Raw genomic sequence first — 20,087 nt, 5'->3', positions numbered from 1 at the left:
GAGATGCGATGGGAAGTGCCATCCGCAATGTCACTTGGAAGCTTGAAAGGGTCTCTGTTGCTCCCCTTCATGTAGAGGACAAACAGGTTCATTGGAATATATCATCTGAAGCCATACACTGGATGGAATCAACATCATAGATGAAAACGCCCCCAAAAAACTCAACAGATTCATGAGGTCTGGATGAAACACACACAAGTAAAAGGCAACATGAGCTTGAAGGCAACAGAAGCTTTCAGGAGATAAAAATAGTCTCCTTCAGACACCGTGGGAGACAGGGTATGAACGGGTTTGGCTGACGAGATTTGAAAAAGTTCTCAAACATTACGCTTTTACTTTGGGCTATTTTACCTAAAACAAGCCAGAACGTTCTCCATGCAATGGCAATTTAAATCGACCCAACTAACAAAATAATAACAGCTTTGAATGTTCAGGATAAGTGTATATGCACCGCGGACTATGGTTGGGAAGGTGGTGGTGGGGGTATATCATAATATAAGCACTTTAAATGGCTTTTAAGCATATTATCTGACAACGGAGTGAAGAGGTCTTCAGTGCACTGTCAGCTCTTGGATGAAGACTTTAGCGCGTGACAGTTAAACTGCTGGAGCGCGGACCGTGTGATCGATGCCGATAAAAGAAGCTCTTTAGGGTCGAGCCGGAGCAGAACACCTTCCCTCAATTTAATCAGTCGGTCGACCAGGAGCGATGTTTCTAATATCATGATTTCTCCATTACTCTATTTAACATAATTAAAATGTCGAGCGACGGGGCCATAAAGCAGGAGATTGTAATTCTGCCGTAAAGTCGTGAAGCATGAAAATGTCACTTACCGAATAGCCTCGGCCAGACAGGGAGAGCGGGGAGCTCTGTAAGAAGAGAGAACACAGTTGACCTTTAAGGACCGCTCGTCCCTGAGACAGAGACATGATGAAGCCACCCCCCCCCCCCCCCCCCCCCCCCCCGCGCTTTCATAGCAATATTCACCTTAACCTTTTTTCCCCCCTTCCACTCATTCTTGCCTTGACCGGGGGGAGGGAAAGCGGGCCGGGGCTCGCTGTCAAAACAAGTGCCCCTACTGTTGGTGGCTCAATTGAACTGGGGGGCTCCCGGTTGAGGTAGGTATGAACATATGGTGGTTGGATTTGAAACGTTAATGCTCGCGGTGGGATTCTTATGACTTTTCAATGAGAACAAATGAGTCCATATGCACCATTACAAAAACTACTGTGCAACCATTAGTCAGGTGACAGTACCTAACAGGCTGCAGTGTTTTGGGAAGTTCATCTAGAAAGATCTACCTCCACAGTATTACCTTGTCTATTCACTTCAGTGCATCACCCTCACCCTCACAGTACATTCTCATTTTAAAGGATTTATATAACGCATATATTATAGGTAGGTTACTTTGTGGACAATGATACGTTAATATAATTTTGAAGTAGTATGTACAGCAAGCGAGCCGTAAAGCTCTGTTTTATATTATTCGATGCTGACCCAAACCTACTGTTGTGGGTGTAGTGTACTAGTAAATGCATGTTACAGCCCTAACAACGTGTCCATCTGCAGATCCAATGGGCCCAAAACGGATGAAGAGAGATCAAAAGAGGGAGACCGGATGGAGGGGAGGCCATGAAAGTGTGGAGCTCTGTTCCTCTCCAGCTCTCCCTGTCACTCAGGGGGCACCGTCAGAATACCAATCTCCAAATCTCCCTCCACTTCCACTTTCTCCTCCATTATTCCTTTCGTTTCGATTGGCAATTTCTCCCCCCTCGGTCTCAGGAGGGGACTTCTCTGCCAGACCAATTTCGTCCGCGGGGCCCGAAGCCGCAGCCAATCCCGACGGCCGCCCCCCCCCCCGCGCTCTCCCTCCTACACCTGCTCTGGGCTCCAGCCCTCATCAGCGCCTCTGTTCCCTCTGATTCACAGGCCGCCCCCATGGTGACGATTAGGGTGGTGTCCTACAGAGACCCGGAAAGTCAAGTCAGCGGGGCTCCAAAAGGCTGTTCCCGCTCTTTTCACCCCTGTGCTGTCCTCGCCGCCAGACCCAGGGCGAGGCGGGGGCAACTGAGCCATAGATGCGGACACAAAAGGGGGGCAAATGTGTGTGTGTGTGTGTGTGCACGCGCATTAGTGGTGGGAGGCCAAGGCCATTTGGAATTAGCCTTACTATGCAGGGTTCATTCAAGTTGGAGCGTTTGGGGTAGAAAGAGAGGCTTATTTAAATGATAATGAGGGACAATCCATTCGATTTAGTCCGGGTGAAGGGGAGAGAGAGAGAGAGAGAGAGGGGGGGGGAAAAAATCCATTAAAGAGGCTGTGGTTCATAAGCCATGGGGTCGGGCTACAGCTAAACACTCTCTCTTAAAAGCCATTATACATGGCTCTCAATGGATTTCAGCAGCGCTTAGGACTTCAAAAGGATTTAAAAACCCGCCCCAGAGTGAGTGAGAGAGAGAGAGAGAGAGAGAGAGAGAGAGAGAGAGAGAGAGAGAGAGAGAGGGGGGGTCTTGGTGGGGGAGGCGGGACTTGCGGGGGGAGGGGGGATAGGGGCGGACTCTGACGGCATTTTAAGGTTAACTAAACAGCCCTAAAGAAAACGGCAATGTTGCTAAATCCGCCCCCTAATCCTCTCTTCTCCCCCCCCCCCCTCCCCCCCACCACCACCGGTCCACCCTCCCCCTCCCCCTCCCCTTCCCCCTCCCGAACTGCCATGGTGACGAGCGAGGCAAGCCTTCACTTTCTTTTCCTCTTCCGCGCAGGGGCCAAAGAACGATTGGTTCGTCAAGGTACAGGGAGCCGGGAGTTGGCCAATCAGGGCAGGCGAAGCGTGAAGTGTTGAAAATCCGGGTCTGCATTCAGGAGTTTCTCTCTCTCCCTCTCCCTCTCCCTCTCCCTCTCCCTCTCCCTCTCTCTCCCTCGCTCTCTCTCTCGTTGGCAAAAAGTGAGCAGGTGAGTGGGTGAGGCGTGGAAGACTCCAGCACTGCTGCCACCCCTCCTACCTTCCTCCCTGCCTTACACACAGCGTACACAGATGCAGTGCAAATCCTCCCCCCCTCCTCCTCCTCCTCCTCCCCACTCCACACACACATTTCCCTAATCCCTGCATGGCTTAGTGCTGTGGCCCAGCTGAACCCGAGCACGGCACAATTACCTATTCAAAGTAAACAGATAAAGGCTCCGGCGTGGCAATCAACAAACACGTCCTCAACCTTTACAAATCATCACCGCTGCGGCCCCAAATTGATGCATGGCTGTTTTCACCGCCGCCAGCACGCAGAGAGGCCTCGTTTGTCTCCGTTTTTTCCCTTGACTACCCGACAACAGAACCGCGCTCGTCTCCCCGTGCCCCGCGCCATCGTTAGCTGGGATCTCCGAAAGCCACGTTTCCACTTTGATGTTCATATGAAACGTGCTTTTATAGATGTTTTTTTTTTTTGGGGGGGGGGGGGGGTAAAGAGCAATTAGAATTGCTCTTTACAATGCAGAGGTGGAGAATTGCATTTTAAAGCAAAAGGAAATGGAGATAGAGTTGAGAAGACCCTTGCATGTTGAGGCTGAAGGCTTTTTCTCAGCGGAGGAGGGGAGAGAGAGAGAGGGATGGAGAGAGAGGGATGGAGAGGGAGGGATGGAGAGAGAGGGAGGGAGGGGATGGAGAGAGAGGGATGGACAGAGAGAGAGGGATGAAGAGAGAGGGATGGAGAGAGAGGGATGGAGGGAGGGAGGGAGGGAGAGGGATGGAGAGAGAGGGATGGAGGGAGGGAGGGAGGGATGGAGAGAGAGGGAGGGAGGGAGAGAGATGGAGGGCCACAGCCATCAGTGCCTGTGCACCATTTATTTGGCAGCAGATTAGAGACACATGCCATATCTAACACCGGTGCCGATTATGACGTGCAATTTTCAACAGTCCACCCCCCACCCCCTCATCACCCCCCGCCCGGCCGTCCTTCCGCCCCCAGCCCCCCCCTGCCCCCCTCCCAGCCCTCTCTCTGCTGTCGTATTTTCCTGTCAGAGCTGTCAGACGCCATCGCCCCTTTTATCTGCCAAGACCGCCTCTTCCTTCTGACTTTTTCATTAAAAAACAGCCTTTTACACAAATTCATGAGAAATAGCAGGGGGGGAAGAGGCTTACGAAAGCAGGGCAAAGGGAGGCAGAAAAAAAATGAAACGTGGGTGGGAGGGAGGGAGGTGGAGGAGGAGAAGAGGGCTGTTTTTTCCACATCTCCGGATTTTCTGTGGGCTTTTTGAATCGCTTAAACAACGCGTTAAATAAGTTCATTAAAAACATTTTCTTCCCATCATATTTTTTTTCCTCTCAATTGCTTCTGCCGCTGTAAATTTGAATATCTGTTTTTCTCCCTCTCTCCCTCTCCCTCCCTCTCCTTCCCTCTCTCCCTCCCTGTCTCCCTCTTTCCCTCTCTTCTCTCCTTTATCTGGCTTTCGTCAGCTAAATGAACTGTCTGATTGAATTTCGTGAGGTTTGGGAGGCCTGGTTGACAGGCATTAGTTAGGAAGCATATTCTACATTCATTTAAAATGAGCCGCATGGGATTTTGCATAAATTCTCATTACTTCCCCTGTATCTAAATTGCATTATTCCAGCTTTACCGCCAACCGACACCCAGCCTCCACTTTTCTTCGCCGCCCACTTGTCTTTTAAATGTGCTAGCATATGGACGCAGGCATGGCAGTAATTGGAAAGGCCTTTAACTCCTTCCAGTCCGTGTCGGTGAGGGTCACATGCCACCTTCTGGAACACTGCCGGGGTCAGATCTGCATTTAACCATGGGTGCACTTTTAAATAATGCAGGGCAACACTGCACGGCTAGGCTAATCACTTCCTGCCCATGTTAGCCAGACTCCGCTAATGAATATGGATTTATGAAGGAAGCTGGGGATGGTGAAAGCTACTGCACGCCAGATGCCTCCCTCTCTCTGTGAAACAGGATAGCGTGGGAGGGAGTGTGGGCGGCGGGCTGGGAGGTTGGGGGGCTGGGAGGTTGGGGGGCTGGGAGGCGGGGGGGGGCAGCCCCCCCGGGGCTCACCTCGCTGAGGCGTTCTTTTGAGGTGCTCCTGTGGGGCCGGTTGAGCTCCTGCACAGCCTCGTCCTCGCTCAGTCTGACTGGACGCAGCACCAGGGGCTTGATCTGCAGGAGACACAAAGACACGGACAGTCAACAACATGCTGCACAACCTGCTGTACACAAGTATATACAGATTTACTGGACAGTGGCTCCAGAAAGTATTCGCACCCCTACACTTTTGGCACACTTTATATTGTGATATAATTGAATTGCGAATGGATGAAAGAGCACGCCGAGCAATAACTACGTTCTCATCTCACAAAAAAAGTATAATCGAGTATAATCTCTGTCTGTCTATCTGTGGCTCAGTTGTCTTGAGAGCTTGGGCACGGTATGAAGTTGAAAATATTCCGGTGTATTCCTCAAGACCGCCGGAGGTGCAGTGCCACGTTCTTTGGATGAGAGTGTTGCGTTGGCGATAAATAAACATACATAAAAAAAAAGCTTGCTCGGCGGATCTCGCGAGAATGAAACACAACTGCATAGAGCTGCACTAAAGTTTTGTGACAAAAAGATAAAGCCATGGATCTCATGTGGTCTGCAGCTGGCCCTGCACTAGTATAAACAGCCCCAGCACTGATCCACTGACAAACGACCAAACCCAAACTTGTTTCAAATCCAAACTGCCAGACAATCTATGGTCTGCTCATGCAAATAGGATCCCCCCCATAGAAATCATAACTCATTGTTGTAAGCCTCAGTGTTCCGTTGCGTTTTTGATTACATGCAAAGCAATACCAGGCGTCCCTGGCTAAAGTATTCGGCTGGATACAGTGCCCGTGGCATTGAGCTAGCAGCTGCGACGCCAACTATGCTAACATGGCCAGCCTTTCGAAGTAAACCATGAATCACCGTTTCAGTAATTTATCGCTCGCCTCATTGTCTGCACCCGGGACACGGTCAGAGCCGACTAAAGCAGGAAGTCAAGTCGTCCATTTTGGCAGTTGGCGCTAGCCGACTTCAGCGTTAGCACGTGGCGTCGCGGCGTGCCAGAACAGCCGTCGGCATTGGCAGCGGGCCATCATTCCCGGGCAGATGGGAGGCGGCCACACTCGGCGAGTTAGCCGCACCGCAGGTGGACGGCAGCCTATCAGCTGGCCACGTGGCCCGTCTCCGAGGACAATGGGAAGTGGCTGTGGGGCGTAATCCGTTTGACTAGCAGCTTGCGCGCTGCTCCTGTGCCGCCATTCGCAGGGTCTCCAGATCTCCACTGTCATTTGAGCAGATCACTGCGACAATTAACCTTTCCCGGTAAATATCAATTATGGCCCCCGGCAGGGCAGAATTAAAAGGGTCATCAGCTAATCTGACAGGTCCTGTACACAGCCACCTGGCTGGGAGAGAGAGAGAGAGGGGGGGGGGGAGGGAGAGAGATGGAGAAAGAGGGAGGGAGAGAGATAGGGAAGGAGAGAGAGAGAGAGAGAAGAGAAAAGAGAGAGATGGTGTTTGTCTGTCCTTCAACCCACGAGCCAAGTCGACACGACTCCCTTTTAATTACCCTACAGTCGCCCCGACAGTCTCGCCAGACCTGGCCCGCTGATTGGCTGAGGGGTGTTAGCACGCCGCCGAGGTCAGTGGTGACAGGCCCCCGCTAAGCAAGTGCTGCGCAATCACAAAGCTGACCTGAAGGTGGGTGGGTGGATGGGGGGGGGGGGGAGGGGGGGGGGGGGCAAAGGAACCCGCAGGTGGCCCTAATCAAGTTTGACTGCCGTCCTACAACTCCCATCCATCTCCTCTCTATCTACACCCCCACCTCCCCCCCTTCCCCAAACGCACCTCGCTCTCTCTCAACCTCTACCTCTCTGTCGTTCAAATCACTTCTTAAATCTCCAAATACAGGGCAGGCTTGATTTCTTTCTCCTCTCAAGTAGAGCACAAAAGCAGCACTTGCGAGCATGCGGGCGGGCAGGTAGCGGGGGGCGAGGCTGCCTCCACGTCAAAGCCACGGGCTCCAGAACGGCGTGGAGAGCCAGGTTGCTGATTACATTGTTTACCAAGCATCAACGCCGAGCTAAAGTGTTTACACACCCTGCCGGCTCCTGGTTGCGTTTTCCCTTCAAGCAATCAGCTTGATTATTGATCAGACGAGAGCTTGCTAATTAGCCATCTAGCCTAATGAATGCTGTTTGCTAGACTGCTCTTCAGCCCATTGTTCAGTAGGACAGGCTTGAATTGATTCAGGTTGAAAGAATTCACAACTTCTGACAATGATTGGCAGGCCTGTTTGCCTGTGATTAAGGCAGGGGAGGTTATTTTCTCTCCGGGGAGAAGTTTTAATTGGCTTTTGGCTTCCCTTCGGTACCCTCCTTTTATAAATCAGTGTCTTTCTTTAATTTTTCATTAATACTGAAGGGCAGGACTGTGTTGGAGGACTAGTGGGAGGGAACTAAAGCTCTCCTGAGATCTGATTGGCTGCACGGTGACAAAGATCCAAGGTCACCGCTTCTCTCCCTGATGCACTTAAGGATCATGGGAAGTCTTTGAAATGCACTCTGGGTAGACCGGAGAGCAAGGCTCTCCGAGGGGCCGGACGCTCATTTAAGGCTCCTTTCTTCGTTGCGTGGATTAATTTTTGTATACAACGCCGTGGAACTGCCCGGCAACGCACGGTGGGGGTGGGGCAAGGTTAAACAGGTTGAGTTCAAGCGGAAGACGCCAGGCGAAGGGGGTGGGGGGGATAGGAATAAGGAACACAAAATACACAAGTAACGCCTGTGTTTGACATGAATAATGAACTGCAAATGAGCTCCATTAGAGCGGGTATTGAACGTGCCGGCTCCCGCCCTCTGGAGACCCTGCACTGTGCTCTTTAATTATCTTCAAAGAGCCCAGCATCTTCATTTCCCCCAAGTTGAGTGCTGACTTGGGTCTGCTCATTTGCACTCCAATGCTCCCCTCCACTCCCCCCCCCCCCCCCCCACACCCACCTTTCTCCATTCGGCTTTGGAACCGCTTGTCGTGACATTGATAAAGAAAAACATTATTAACTGGACTGGGCTGGCTTTGACTGTGCATGCTACCCCTCTCTCTCTCTCTCCCCCCCCCCTTCTGTCGATCATCCTGCAGCCAGTCAGTGAGCATGGAGCTAGCTAGTGGCTGTCTGATTCTTTGTTGTGCTACTCTTTGACCCCCCCCCCCTCCTTCTCCTCACCTTGTAGAGCAGCCATCATGGAGCCCGTCCAACGAATTAGAGAAGCCTTCAGCCCTGACCTCTCACTCTCCTGTCTCCACTCACTCCCCTCTCTCTCTCTCTCTCTCTCTCTCTATCTCTCTCTCTATCTCCTGCTTCCTCTCTCTATCTCTCTCCTGCCTCCCCTCCCTCTCTCCTGTTTCTCTCTCTCTCCTGTCTCCTCTCCCTTCCTCCTCCATTCACCTGTCAGCATTGCTCAGGGGTTGTGCCTCAGCCTCCACCCTGTCACTCCCCCTCTCCTTCTGACAGCTGCCCCCTCCCTCACCCCTTACACCCTACTGCAGCTTTCTTTCTCCCCCCTGCTTCTACATCTCCTCCTTTTCACCCCCCCCTCCCCTCTCTCTCCTCCTTACAGCTCCCATCCTCCTCAACTCCTTACACCCTACGGCAGCTTCATTTCTACCCCCTCCCCTCCCTCCTCCGGATAGCAGCTGGTTGTTCGGGGCTGTGAGGTGTAGGAGGGGGAGAGGAGGGGGGGGGGATTGAGAAGGATACAGATCCTTCCCTCTAATTTGTTCGGAAAAGTGTCCTGTGCAAAGGACCCTCACCCCCATTAACCCAGCGAGACACACCAGCGCTGCTCAGGGAGACGGAGGGGCCCAGCGGGGAGGAAGACGGAGGGAGGGAGACCGAGAGGGAGGGAGGGAGATAGAGATGGAGGGAGGGAGGGAGGGAGAGATGGAGGCAGGGAGGGAGGGAGACTGAGAGGGAGGCAGGGAGGGAGGGAGGGAGAGATGGAGGCAGGGAGGGCAGATAGAGGGAGGGAGGAAGAGATGGAGGGAGGGACATAGAGATGGAGGAAGAGATGGAGGGAGGGAGACAGATATGGAGGGAGGGAGATAGAGATGGAGGGAGGGAGGGAGATAAAGCTGGAGGGAGGGAGGGAGATAGAGATGGAGGGAGGGAGATAGAGATGGAGGGAGATAGAAATGGAGGGAGGGAGATAGAGCTGGAGGGAGGGAGGGAGATAGAGATGGAGGGAGATACAGATAGAGGGAGGGAGGGATAGAGGGAGGCAGTCAGGCCCCCCGGAGCCTCTGAGACAGCGGCTCAATCTCTGGGCTCATTATCCCCCGCCCAGGCCGGGGGCGCAGACAAGTGCACTTTAGGGCCACAGGCCAAATTGATTCATCTGCCTTCATTTTCTTGGGAGGCTCAGAAGTGGCAGCTGCTCAGAGGCATGGAGGAGAGAGAGACAGACAGAGAGAGACAGACAGAGAGAGAGAAAGAGAGAGAGAGAGAGAGAGAGAGAGAGGCGGGTGTACGTGTAGTTCCTGGCTTTGCTCCTGATCCGATGACACAGGTGCAGTCCGTCTGTCCATCTCCTCTCCTCCCATCTCACCATTGCCTCCACCTCCCTCCGCCCTCTCCTCCCACCTCACTATAATCTCCTCCCTGCCACCCCCCCCCCCATCCCCCACGAACACGGTCCCTGGATGAAAATTAGCCCAAGGACATCGCACTGGATTTACTACAGGGAGCGCAAATGGATTTTTGCTTTTATTTAGACGAGTCCCAGTGCATCCATTAAGCAGGTTAATCATGTATTATTCATGCAGTCTGCCATGTAATAAATGACCACATAAAAAGGGGGTACACATATTACACCGGGGCTCAAATGCTTCAATAACTCTTCCCCGGTACACTCAGGGTTAAGTTCCATCATCTGGGAGGGGGAATAGGGGGTGAGAGAGGAGAAGGGAGGAGGGGAGGGAGGGGGTGGGCTGGTGACAAATATGAACTTGAGAACCAGCAACAAGATGTACACTCCCATCTCAGGCGGTAACAACACAAAGAAATGCTCTCTTTTCACTACTGAAAACAACAAACACAGGGGTTAACAAATGGGACGGCTAACAAACAAATTAGCAGGGAGCCAGCCATTAGCATGTGTTTGTGTGTGGGTGAGGAACCACACTAGGCTAAGTAGCTGGCCCCAGCCGCCCCTATCTGTAACAAGCCAGTCAACCTGAAACCACAACCGCCCTCCGTGGCCCAATTCAGACCTCTCTCTCAGGAGGGGGGCTGTGTGTCCCACAGGCCCGGAGGGGAACAGACAAACAGGATAGAGAACCACTCCCCACCCCCCGCCTCCCTTCTTCATTCCCAGCCCTCTCCAATCACTCCCACCATGGGTCTCCTGCGGGTGGAGGGCGGGGAGGGAGAGGGGGGGGATTGTGAGGGAGGGGAGGGAGGGGGGCGTATAGGGAGCAGAGGGGGGTGGAGGGGGAACCTGCTCCCGAAACATGGTCTCATCCCTCAACACTTGTCCCAGAGGGCCCTTAGGCGCACACACACACGCACACACACACACACACTTCACCTGTCAGGTTGGGTCATTAAAACAGTGTGCTCCAAAGCCCTGATAGGCCCTCACCTCAGCCCCTCCAGGCCCCCAGCGCCTCACCTCAGCCTCTCCCCCAGGAAGGCGTTCCTCCGACAATCACAATTAACCAGATGCTGCTCGTACCGACAGTTGGGAGTAATCACACAGGATTCCCGTTGACGTTCATTATTGGAGTCAAAACAGCAAATTATGCAGATCGTTTTCCCCCCTTACCCTGCCTTGTAAGACACTCGCGCTTTGATACGGAGCAGAAACTATTAGTGTTGAAAGCAGAAGCCAGTTTTTTTTTTTTTTTTGCCAACGCTCCTGCATTTTAACGAGGCCCCGATTCAAATAGGGGCGGGGGGGGGGGGGGACATATTCATGGGACAAGCTTAATAAACAAGACTATACAGTTATTTTGCAGGGCCATCAGCATTCCTAAAGGAGAGAATGATAAAGAGTGATTACTGGGAGGAGAAAAAAAAATGCTTAAAAGTCTCCTTCATTAGCTAGGCAGGGTATGGATATCTACAGAGATGTAATACATTATACATAACAGCACAACAGCCATCCACAGTGGTTAAGCACTCTATTCTTTCATATTTAATGTTGTTTACACAAATAACAAGCCACTACAAATGAATATCCTTGTTGTTGTTCCTCAGTACCAACAAAGAAAATGTCATGATAAATGATTAGACAGTACTGCCATGTTGTTCGAAAAGCGTTCTGAGTAATACATATCAAAAAGGCAGATTCTATTGCACAACGGGGCTGTTCACTTTTGGCTGTCCTCTTCCTTTCACAACAACAGGCTTTATCAATGGTGGCTCTCTGAAGTCTGCAACTTCCAGTTGTCCGCAGGGATAACCTAGACATAAACTGTGTTTACCGGCAGGATAAGAGAGCTTGTGAGAGTGGGATCAGTGTCCAAATGCTACATCTGCACCTAATGACCAAGATTTATGGAGCATCGCTGATGTTTACCAGGAAAGCTAAGACAGTTCCTTAAATGGCATTTATCCCCAAATATTTGTTTAGGTTTTAAATACTTAAGTACTTCATTTCAACACATTCGTGACACAAACTGTCAAAGTTACAAGGTGAAATATAAATAAATATGATATAAAAATACCGTACCGCTGTTAAGGTGTGAAAATATCCTCTTATTAATCACTCTTAAGAAAAGTCTTTTTTAGATGTGTCATGTTCACGCTGTGCGTGATACCAACCTTCCTCCTAACACATAACCCGAGAAATGTTTTAATTTAATTAAATCCAAAATAATCACGGGTGCAGTACTGAAGAGGCAGTGTAAGGCAGACCTGATCAAGGCATCTTTAATTCAGACACACTTAAGTCAATTTGCATTCAAACGATATAATTAAGATACTGGAGATTGGATAAGTGGGAAAAGGAAACGAGCTAAAATGTTGAAAAACTTCTCACCTACCGAATCTAAGCTGGGACCGAAAAAGGACAACCGAGGTGATAACGTATTTAAAGTGTTTGTGAAACGTGCAGGCACAAACTTCTCATTCCAACACTTAGCAGCTTGGCCTACAGACCTCCTGTGTGTGTGTGTGTGTGTGTGTGTGTGTGTGTGTGTACGAGCGTAGGAAGTGTGTGTCTCTCTGCCACTGTGTGTTTGTTGCGTGTGTGTGTTTGTCTGTGCTCGTGGGTGTCTATTCGCCTGTGCATCTGTGAGTATGTGTGTTTATGCATGTACATGCGTGGGTGTGCAGGCAAGTGTGTGTGTGTGTGTGTGTGCGCTCTGCAGGACATCTGCAGTCGTCCCCCGCAGGCTCGTGTTCTGACAGCTGTTTGTTTTGACAGGGGTTCAAGATGCACATGACCAGGGGGCGGGGCCAGCTAACCAACGAGCAGCCAATAGTCACCCGGGAGGCAGTGGAGCTAATCAGAAGTCCATCTCCACCCGAGTCTTAATGACAACGCCATCTATCACGACTCTGAGCATCCGTCTGGAATCATCCATCACGGTTATTGCATATCGATCGTCTGTACGTAAAACACATACAAATCTCACACAGGAGGGGGGCCCAGGGACACACGTGAGCCAGAGAGAGTGGGGGGAGGTGGGAGAGAGAGAGAGAGAGAGAGACAAAGAGAGAGAGAGACAGAGAGAGAGAGAGAGGGACTCCAGGGCAGAGGTAGATTATTATAAGCATATGACTGACCCGAAGGCACCTTTCACAATAACGAACCACCTCCAGTCTGGATTCTGGGAGGCAGGAGCCAACCTCGCTTCTCTTCAAAGGCCACAGAGTGGATCTAAACCAGAGTGAACACTACCGAACACAGACAACATCCGAGGTAACACACACAGCACAGCACACACAGCACAGCACACACGCATTATGTTGCCAATGACCTCAGTGTAGACGAGTGTGTCTGTGCGTGTGTGTGGGGGGGGGGGCGTCCCCATGCTCACATCTGTATGAAGACGGGGGGACAAGCGGTTGGAGCCCAATGCTGAGACGTGCATAAGCATCCGTGTGACCCAGAACTTCCTCAGCAATGAGAGTGAGGGGGGGGTGGGGGGCAGGCTTGTTCTCTCTCTCAGCTCTGAGACAACAGGGAGGCAGGAGTCCATACAGACAGAGAGAGACAGAGAGAGAGAGAGAGAGACAGAGAGAGAGACAGAGACAGAGAGAGACAGAGAGAGAGAGGAGCCTAGGAGTGATGGAACCAGGAGAAGACTTCAGACTTGTCAGAGACGAGGGAGGGAGGGAACGAGGGAGGGAAGCATCTGCTGGGGGAAACGTCACTGGACAAGACGAGGAGCTGCTCAGTGTCTCTCTCTCTCCCTCTCTCTCGTCCTCCTGCGCTTGGCAGTGATGTCTGCCTGCGCTGTCACGCTGATGGACTGCAGCTCCAGCTGGACCACATGAGAGGAGGGGGGGGGGGGGGAGGAGGGGGTTGGGAGGAAGAGGAGGAGAGATGAGATGACTACTCTCAGACTGAGGGGCTGGTATGGAAATCAGGCAGAGAGAGCGAGAGAGCGAGCGAGATGACACCGAGTGCTCAGATATACTGCACAGGCAATTACACGCTCGCCATGATCCCTCAAAACGCTGACACGTGCTGGGCAACCGCCTCCTATCCTGCACGCGTGTGTGAGCACGTGCGCGCGCGCGTGTGTGTCTAGACGTGCGTGTGTGTGTGTTTGTTACATTACAACATTGGACAGGCCTGGCATGCCTGCGGTGTAGAGTGCATGAACTCCATGCCGTGCTTGAGAATGGGATCAAACCCATCTTGTTAGCAGAGATGATAATACGTTAACAAGCTTACAGGGGATTTGAGCGTGGATCTGCATGGATGCATCTAGATGGAGATGCTGTGCTGCCTCATGAAACCAGAATGGAACACAGGACTGGCCACAAACTATATCATACTATAGTTTACCGCACTGTCTCCTGGCCAGAGATGCAGTCCTACATACTATACTAAGTACTGTACACTATGTACCACGTGCTACATAATAAGTTGTATAACCTAAGTACTTTATACTAGGTACTATATACTAGGTACTATTAAGACATAGCCCTTCCCTGCAGAACGGCGTGTGTGTGAGCGCGCGCGTGTGTGTGTGAGGTGCATCCCGTACTCACACAGGGTGGCAGTGTGGCACTACAGGCCCATAGGAGGCAGGGAGAGAGAGCGTACACACACACACACACACACACACTCAGTCTGGGTACTGCGTATGCGAAGGTGGCTCACCCTCAAATCCCTACAGGCTCTGTGTGCGAAACAGGGAGGGAGAGGGGAGGGAGAGGGGAGGGGCTGGTGTTAGATGTGGAATAAGACAGCGGGTTAATAAAACGCAGCTAATTGTGTCACAGAGGTTAGCGAGGGAGGGGGTGGGGGGCAGGGGCGACCTTGATGGGCATCTCGGGAGGGGGGGCCCCGTCGAGCCCCTGGAGGGCTTGGGAGAGGGGAGCGATTGTGCCGTGATCTTGACCTTCCATTCCGACGCATCGCTCTGTTTCTTCCTCTCTTCCTCTCCTTTCTCTCCATCCCTCGCTTCCCTCTTCCCCTCTCTCGCTCCATCGCTCCCCTCTCGCTCTCTCTCTCTCTCTCTCTCCTATCCTCTCTCTCCTCTCTCTCTCTCTTCCTATCCCTCTCTCTCTCTCTCCTCTCTCTCCCTCTCCCTCTCTCTCTCCCTCTCTCCTTAATCTCTCTCTTCTCCCTCTCTCCCTCCCTCTCTCTCCCTCCCTCTCTCCCTCTCCTCCCTCTCTCCTCTCTCTCCCTCTCTCTCCCTCCCTCTCTCCCTCTCTCTCCCTCTCTCTCTCTCCTATCCCTCCCTCTCCCTCCCTCTCTCTCCCTCTCTCTCCCTCTCTCTCCCTCTCTCAGCAGCTGGAGTGGACACCGGGGCCACTCTCCACTCTAATGGTGTCAGCTCCCGGAGGACAGTCAGTCGGAGTCGGAATCTTAACAGCCAGCTCTCCATCCTCTGGCTCCAGAAGCAGGGCTGTGGGCTGGGTCGGGTCATGCGGGCCAGGCCAACACGCCCAGGGGGAAGGGGGGGGCCCCCTCACACGGCTAATAGGAGGCTCATGGAGGTTCAGTCTTCCAAGTGGCCTTGATTTTGTTAACGAGAGACTACAAAACCGTCAGGGAGAAGGAGGTGCACAGGGACTGGAATGATGATGATGAGAGACACAGCCACACAATGATGGGTGTTTAAGAGAAGGGGGTTCGATGCTTGTTCAAGCCCTTTCGGACTGTGACACAGCGCGTGTTTGAATGTCTGGGTGTGCGTACTCCATGTGTGTATGTGTGTGTCATGACGCTGTGTCATCTGCCTCGAGGCCTGTCTGCTGTCACTTGAGCACTTAATTCACATGAAGGAAGCAGCCTCACATGAGCTCAGCTAGCCAGACAGCAGCAAGCCAGAGCCTTTGTCAGACTCTTCTGCTGGCGTTACAGCAAAAACAATGTCAAAAGTGTCACCCCGGCCCACTGTGTCCCCTCCCGGGGGCCCCCCCACCCCGCAAAATAATCAAGTTGCAGGGTATCAGGCAATTCACAGGGTCTGCCAGTCCTTTAGCACTGCTTATTGCATTTCATCAGGGAAGAAGAGCACTGGGGGCCATAGAACATTAATCCGGCGGCGCACGTTCACTAGTGAGGGTGAAAACGCTCCGATAAGACCCCGCTCCTCTCCCCATTACCTGCCTGCCAGCTATATCACTCGCCGGGACACCCGCGCTCCTGCCTCCCCGTCGCCACCAGGGAGATGGGAGAGGGCTAAATTGCCTGTCTGCCTGACCTTCCTTAGATGAAAAGCCTTTTCTCTCACTCCTTCTCCCTCCCTCCCTCCCTCCCTCGCTCTCTCTCTCTCTCTTTCTGAGTTGCTTTTATGCACATCAGACAGCAGCGAGGAAGGCAACCCGCGCTTCCCTGCCTAACAAAGTCCTTGGGAAAATGTGGCGGCCACGCTAAAAGGGCTCCAAAACCCCCTCGGTGATTGGTGGTTCGGTGACGGCGGTCGAGGAACAGCAGCGAGGTAGCGAGTCATTTGAGCGTGGTGCTTAAGAAAACAGCTTAATTAAAGGAGACTTTCCCTCAAGCCTCTCCGCCTGTCTGATTCCAGCAGTGCTGCTTTAAAAGACTCCCCAGTATGGGAGATCATTATAAAACATGATAGGTTTACAGAGTGGCGGGTAGGAACACTAAATATTCGGCCGAATCTTCATAGGGAAGCATTAATCTGTGGATGTTGAAACAGTGCGTGCAGCCAGTGCCATTGCAGTAGCGCAGCAGACTTTAAAAACCCCGGTGCTCCGAAGGAGGCCAAGGTTAATCAATATGAGTTTTGGAATCCGAAATTTAATTAGGCAATACATGACATGAAGCTAACTGACATCGTATCCTGTCGAGCTAGCCCAGGGTCTGGTCTGGCCTTGGCACAGCCAATCAGCAACAGTTGTTCTCTTGTCAAGGCCAAGCGTCTGTTTCCGTGGAGATGTGCGCTATGGACCGCCTGATGGAAAAGCAAGGCCTGTAGTAGTTGGTTCAATTCACTTTGCCAACCTTGTCTGTCTGTCTGCCTGCCTGCCTGCCTGTCTGCCTGCCTGTCTGCCTGTCTGCCTGCCTGCGTAGAAAACACAGTGAAAATCGAACTGAAGGTTCCTAGGCTCTGCTACAGTCCACACTGGCCTTGCAGTACCATACTGTACCACTCCATTCTCACCCCCCTCCCCCTCACCCTCATCTCTCGCCCTCTCTCCTGCCACCCGCCTCTCTCTCAGCAAATGTTACAAATGAAACTCTAGTGCAAAACACTTGTGATAAATGGCACAGGGGCAGCCCGGGCCCTGCGAGCTGGAAGTCTCTAAAAGCAAATACCCTGTGTGCGGTGTCGAGAACGACGCCATGTTTTCCTAGTAATGTGAACAGCCAGGCCCTCGGCCAGCCTCTACGCCATACATACCCGCCACGCTGGCTAGCACTAGCACCGTTAGCTAGCTAAATGTCAAATGTTATCCCCCACCCTCTCACCCTCCCTCTCTCTTTGTCTATCTCTTTCTCTTTCCCCCTCACCTTGATCTAATCTGGTTCAGTCTGGTGTAATCCCATCTAGTCCCGGTCCTGGACTGTGGGTACAGATGATGGCAGCTCACCACCTTCGTAAGCGGCAACCACGCGACGCAGCAGACCCGCAAAATAACAGCGGGCCCGGACAGCGAGGACCTTGGTGTGCCCGCGCCAGATTTACGCTTATGTAAAGGAGGCTTCTGTGCCGCTTACGAATTCCAACAGGGCTGCCCTTTCTTCCCCACTGCTGATAAGTCAACAAGAGATTAGATAAAGCACACATTTCACGACAGCGCAGTTTAATGATACTCTTACCCATGGTTTGCCTTCCCCTAGTCTAAACATAGCGAGGTAGATAAAGAGGTTTTACCCGGCTCCAGAGCAGAACTGGGTGTCCAGATAAGACCCGAAGGCCCCGCACACGCACGGGGCCTCCGCTCACCGCTGACCCGGGCACGTCCCCGCGTCCTTCAGGTGAAGGAAACGTCACGGTTGCGGTGCTGTTTCGCACGACCAAAACGTTCCCCTGGGACGCCCCCCAGCCCTATCTCTCCATCGCCCGCTGTGCTCTTACCGGCGTAGAGGCCTGTTATCTCTCTCCCCGCATGCTGCTTACATTTGCAACGCCACCTTAATTATCTCTGTGCATCTGATAAGGCTTTGTAATCAGCCTTATCTGGCGACGGCGGGGTGTTGCTCTTGAGAGCTCCGCCCCCTCACCGAACATGAGGAAGTGGATGAAGGCAGCTAGCAGCGGCAGGCGATGCTGAGGCACAACACGCATCACGGGGGAACGGTAATTACCGGAACAATGGGAATAGAGACGACAACAGTGTTTAAGCGCCTGAGAGAGAGAGAGAGAGAGAGAGATGGGGACAGAGAGAGAGTCAGAGAGACAGAGGGGAGAGAGAGAGACGGAGAGGAAAGAGGACAGGGAGGAGAGAGGGAAAGAGAGGGGGAGAAAAGAAGGGGAGAGAGGTAGAGAGTGAGAGAGAATGAGAGAGGGAGAGAAAGAGAGAGGGCGGGGCGCGGTGTACGCACCTGCACCGGGTCGGAGATTAAGCCGAATCACCTGTTGGCGTGATAGCAGCAGTAATGGAATACCAAATGTAGGCAACGGAGAACGTGCATCAGTCTGAAAAGCGAACTCCCCCTGGTGCAGCCAGAGTCCTGAATAACACGAAACAGTTTTTGCCTTCGTTGAAATCCGAGATAAACGTGCCTATAAATCGTGGGAGCACGGCCCGTCGGCAGGTCGGCCATTTTGAGAGCCGCTTTCATCACTCTCTCCAAGACGGGCAATAAAACTAGAGATGGAGGCTCGCAGGTACTGCATCACAAACTTACGCGCACACTTACGCACTCACACACACACACGCGGCGCGCGTAGCACACAAAGCACTCAGTGTCCTAAACCAAGCATCTGGAAAATATCTAGACCAGTGGAAAAAGGCCGCACGAGGGCATCCACAGTCCAGTCCAACAGCACACAGTCCTGAGTGGAGAGGGAGAGGACAGGGGGGCACACAGTCCTGAGTGGAGAGGGAGAGGACAGGGGGGCACACAGTCCTGAGTGGAGAGGGAGAGGACAGGGGGGCACACAGTCCTGAGTGGAGAGGGAGAGGACAGGGGGGGGCACACAGTCCTGAGTGGAGAGGGAGAGGACAGGGGGGCACACAGTCCTGAGTGGAGAGGGAGAGGACAGGGGGGCACACAGTCCTGAGTGGAGAGGGAGAGGACAGGGGGCACACAGTCCTGAGTGGAGAGGGAGAGGACAGGGGGGCACACAGTCCTGAGTGGAGAGGGAGAGGACAGGGGGCACACAGTCCTGAGTGGAGAGGGAGAGGACAGGGGGGCACACAGTCCTGAGTGGAGAGGGAGAGGACAGGGGGGCACACAGTCCTGAGTGGAGAGGGAGAGGACAGGGGGGCACACAGTCCTGAGTGGAGAGGGAGAGGACAGGGGGGCACACAGTCCTGAGTGGAGAGGGAGAGGACAGGGGGGCACACAGTCCTGAGTGGAGAGGGAGAGGACAGGGGGGCACACAGTCCTGAGTGGAGAGGGAGAGGACAGGGGGGCACACAGTCCTGAGTGGAGAGGGAGAGGACAGGGGGGCACACAGTCCTGAGTGGAGAGGGAGAGGACAGGGGGGCACACAGGTCCTGAGTGGAGAGGGAGAGGACAAGGGGGCACACAGTCCTGAGTGGAGAGGGAGAGGACAGGGGGGCACACAGTCCTGAGTGGAGAGGGAGAGGACAGGGGGGCACACAGTCCTGAGTGGAGAGGGAGAGGACAGGGGGGCACACAGTCCTGAGTGGAGAGGGAGAGGACAGGGGGCTACACAGTCCTGAGTGGAGAGGACAGGGGGACACACAGTCCTGAGTGGAGAGGACAGGGGGGCACACAGTCCTGAGTGGAGAGGGAGAGGACAGGGGGCACACAGTCCTGAGTGTGACACTCACTGATATCTCTTCTTAACGTCTTCAGTTCAAGCGATAACTTCACAGGTCTGTGCACTTGCACATGAGCAGTGTTACATATCGGGACACGGATAGGATTTCCAGATGCTCTACAGTCAGTAATGGGTCCAGGAGACTGTCTGATATCGTAACGAAGTGCGGTTCACTGAGGACATCCCAGACGAACAGCTCAACAAGGGTCATCAGTCTCTGGTTTAATGACTTTCTTAATTGACTCTTAAAAGGGGGTCTATTGAGTTGTTCAATTAGCCACATGATCATTAGCTCTTTGGACAGATTGAGTCGCGTTATAAAAAAAGAACAGAAAAAAAAAGAAAAATGTTGAGTGAAGCAGCAAACAATGAAGATAGTAATCGCTCCCTCTTGCCGTCATAAATTCACAACTTCCATTTTCCCTTGATGCACCAGATCCATACAGCGAGTTATCCATCAGCATT

General features: G+C 52.7%; 1 protein-coding gene across 1 annotated transcript in view; it reads right to left on the bottom strand.

The window, feature by feature from the left end:
• The window catches only part of LOC136933107 (fibrosin-1-like protein), a 150,455-nt gene that overhangs the window by 113,871 nt on the left and 16,497 nt on the right, over window positions 1-20,087 (bottom strand). Inside the window, exons 4-5 of the mRNA XM_067228487.1 lie at window positions 5,046-5,147; window positions 834-869 (exon numbers count right to left, since the gene is read on the bottom strand). Of these exons, the coding sequence (XP_067084588.1) occupies window positions 834-869; window positions 5,046-5,147 (138 nt within the window). The remainder of the gene's footprint in view (window positions 1-833; window positions 870-5,045; window positions 5,148-20,087) is intronic.

This window comes from Osmerus mordax, chromosome 24 (assembly GCF_038355195.1).
Source record: "Osmerus mordax isolate fOsmMor3 chromosome 24, fOsmMor3.pri, whole genome shotgun sequence".
Lineage (NCBI taxonomy): Eukaryota > Metazoa > Chordata > Actinopteri > Osmeriformes > Osmeridae > Osmerus > Osmerus mordax.
Note: the sequence above shows the minus strand (reverse complement) of the source record. Positions and strands in the feature narration are given on the sequence as shown.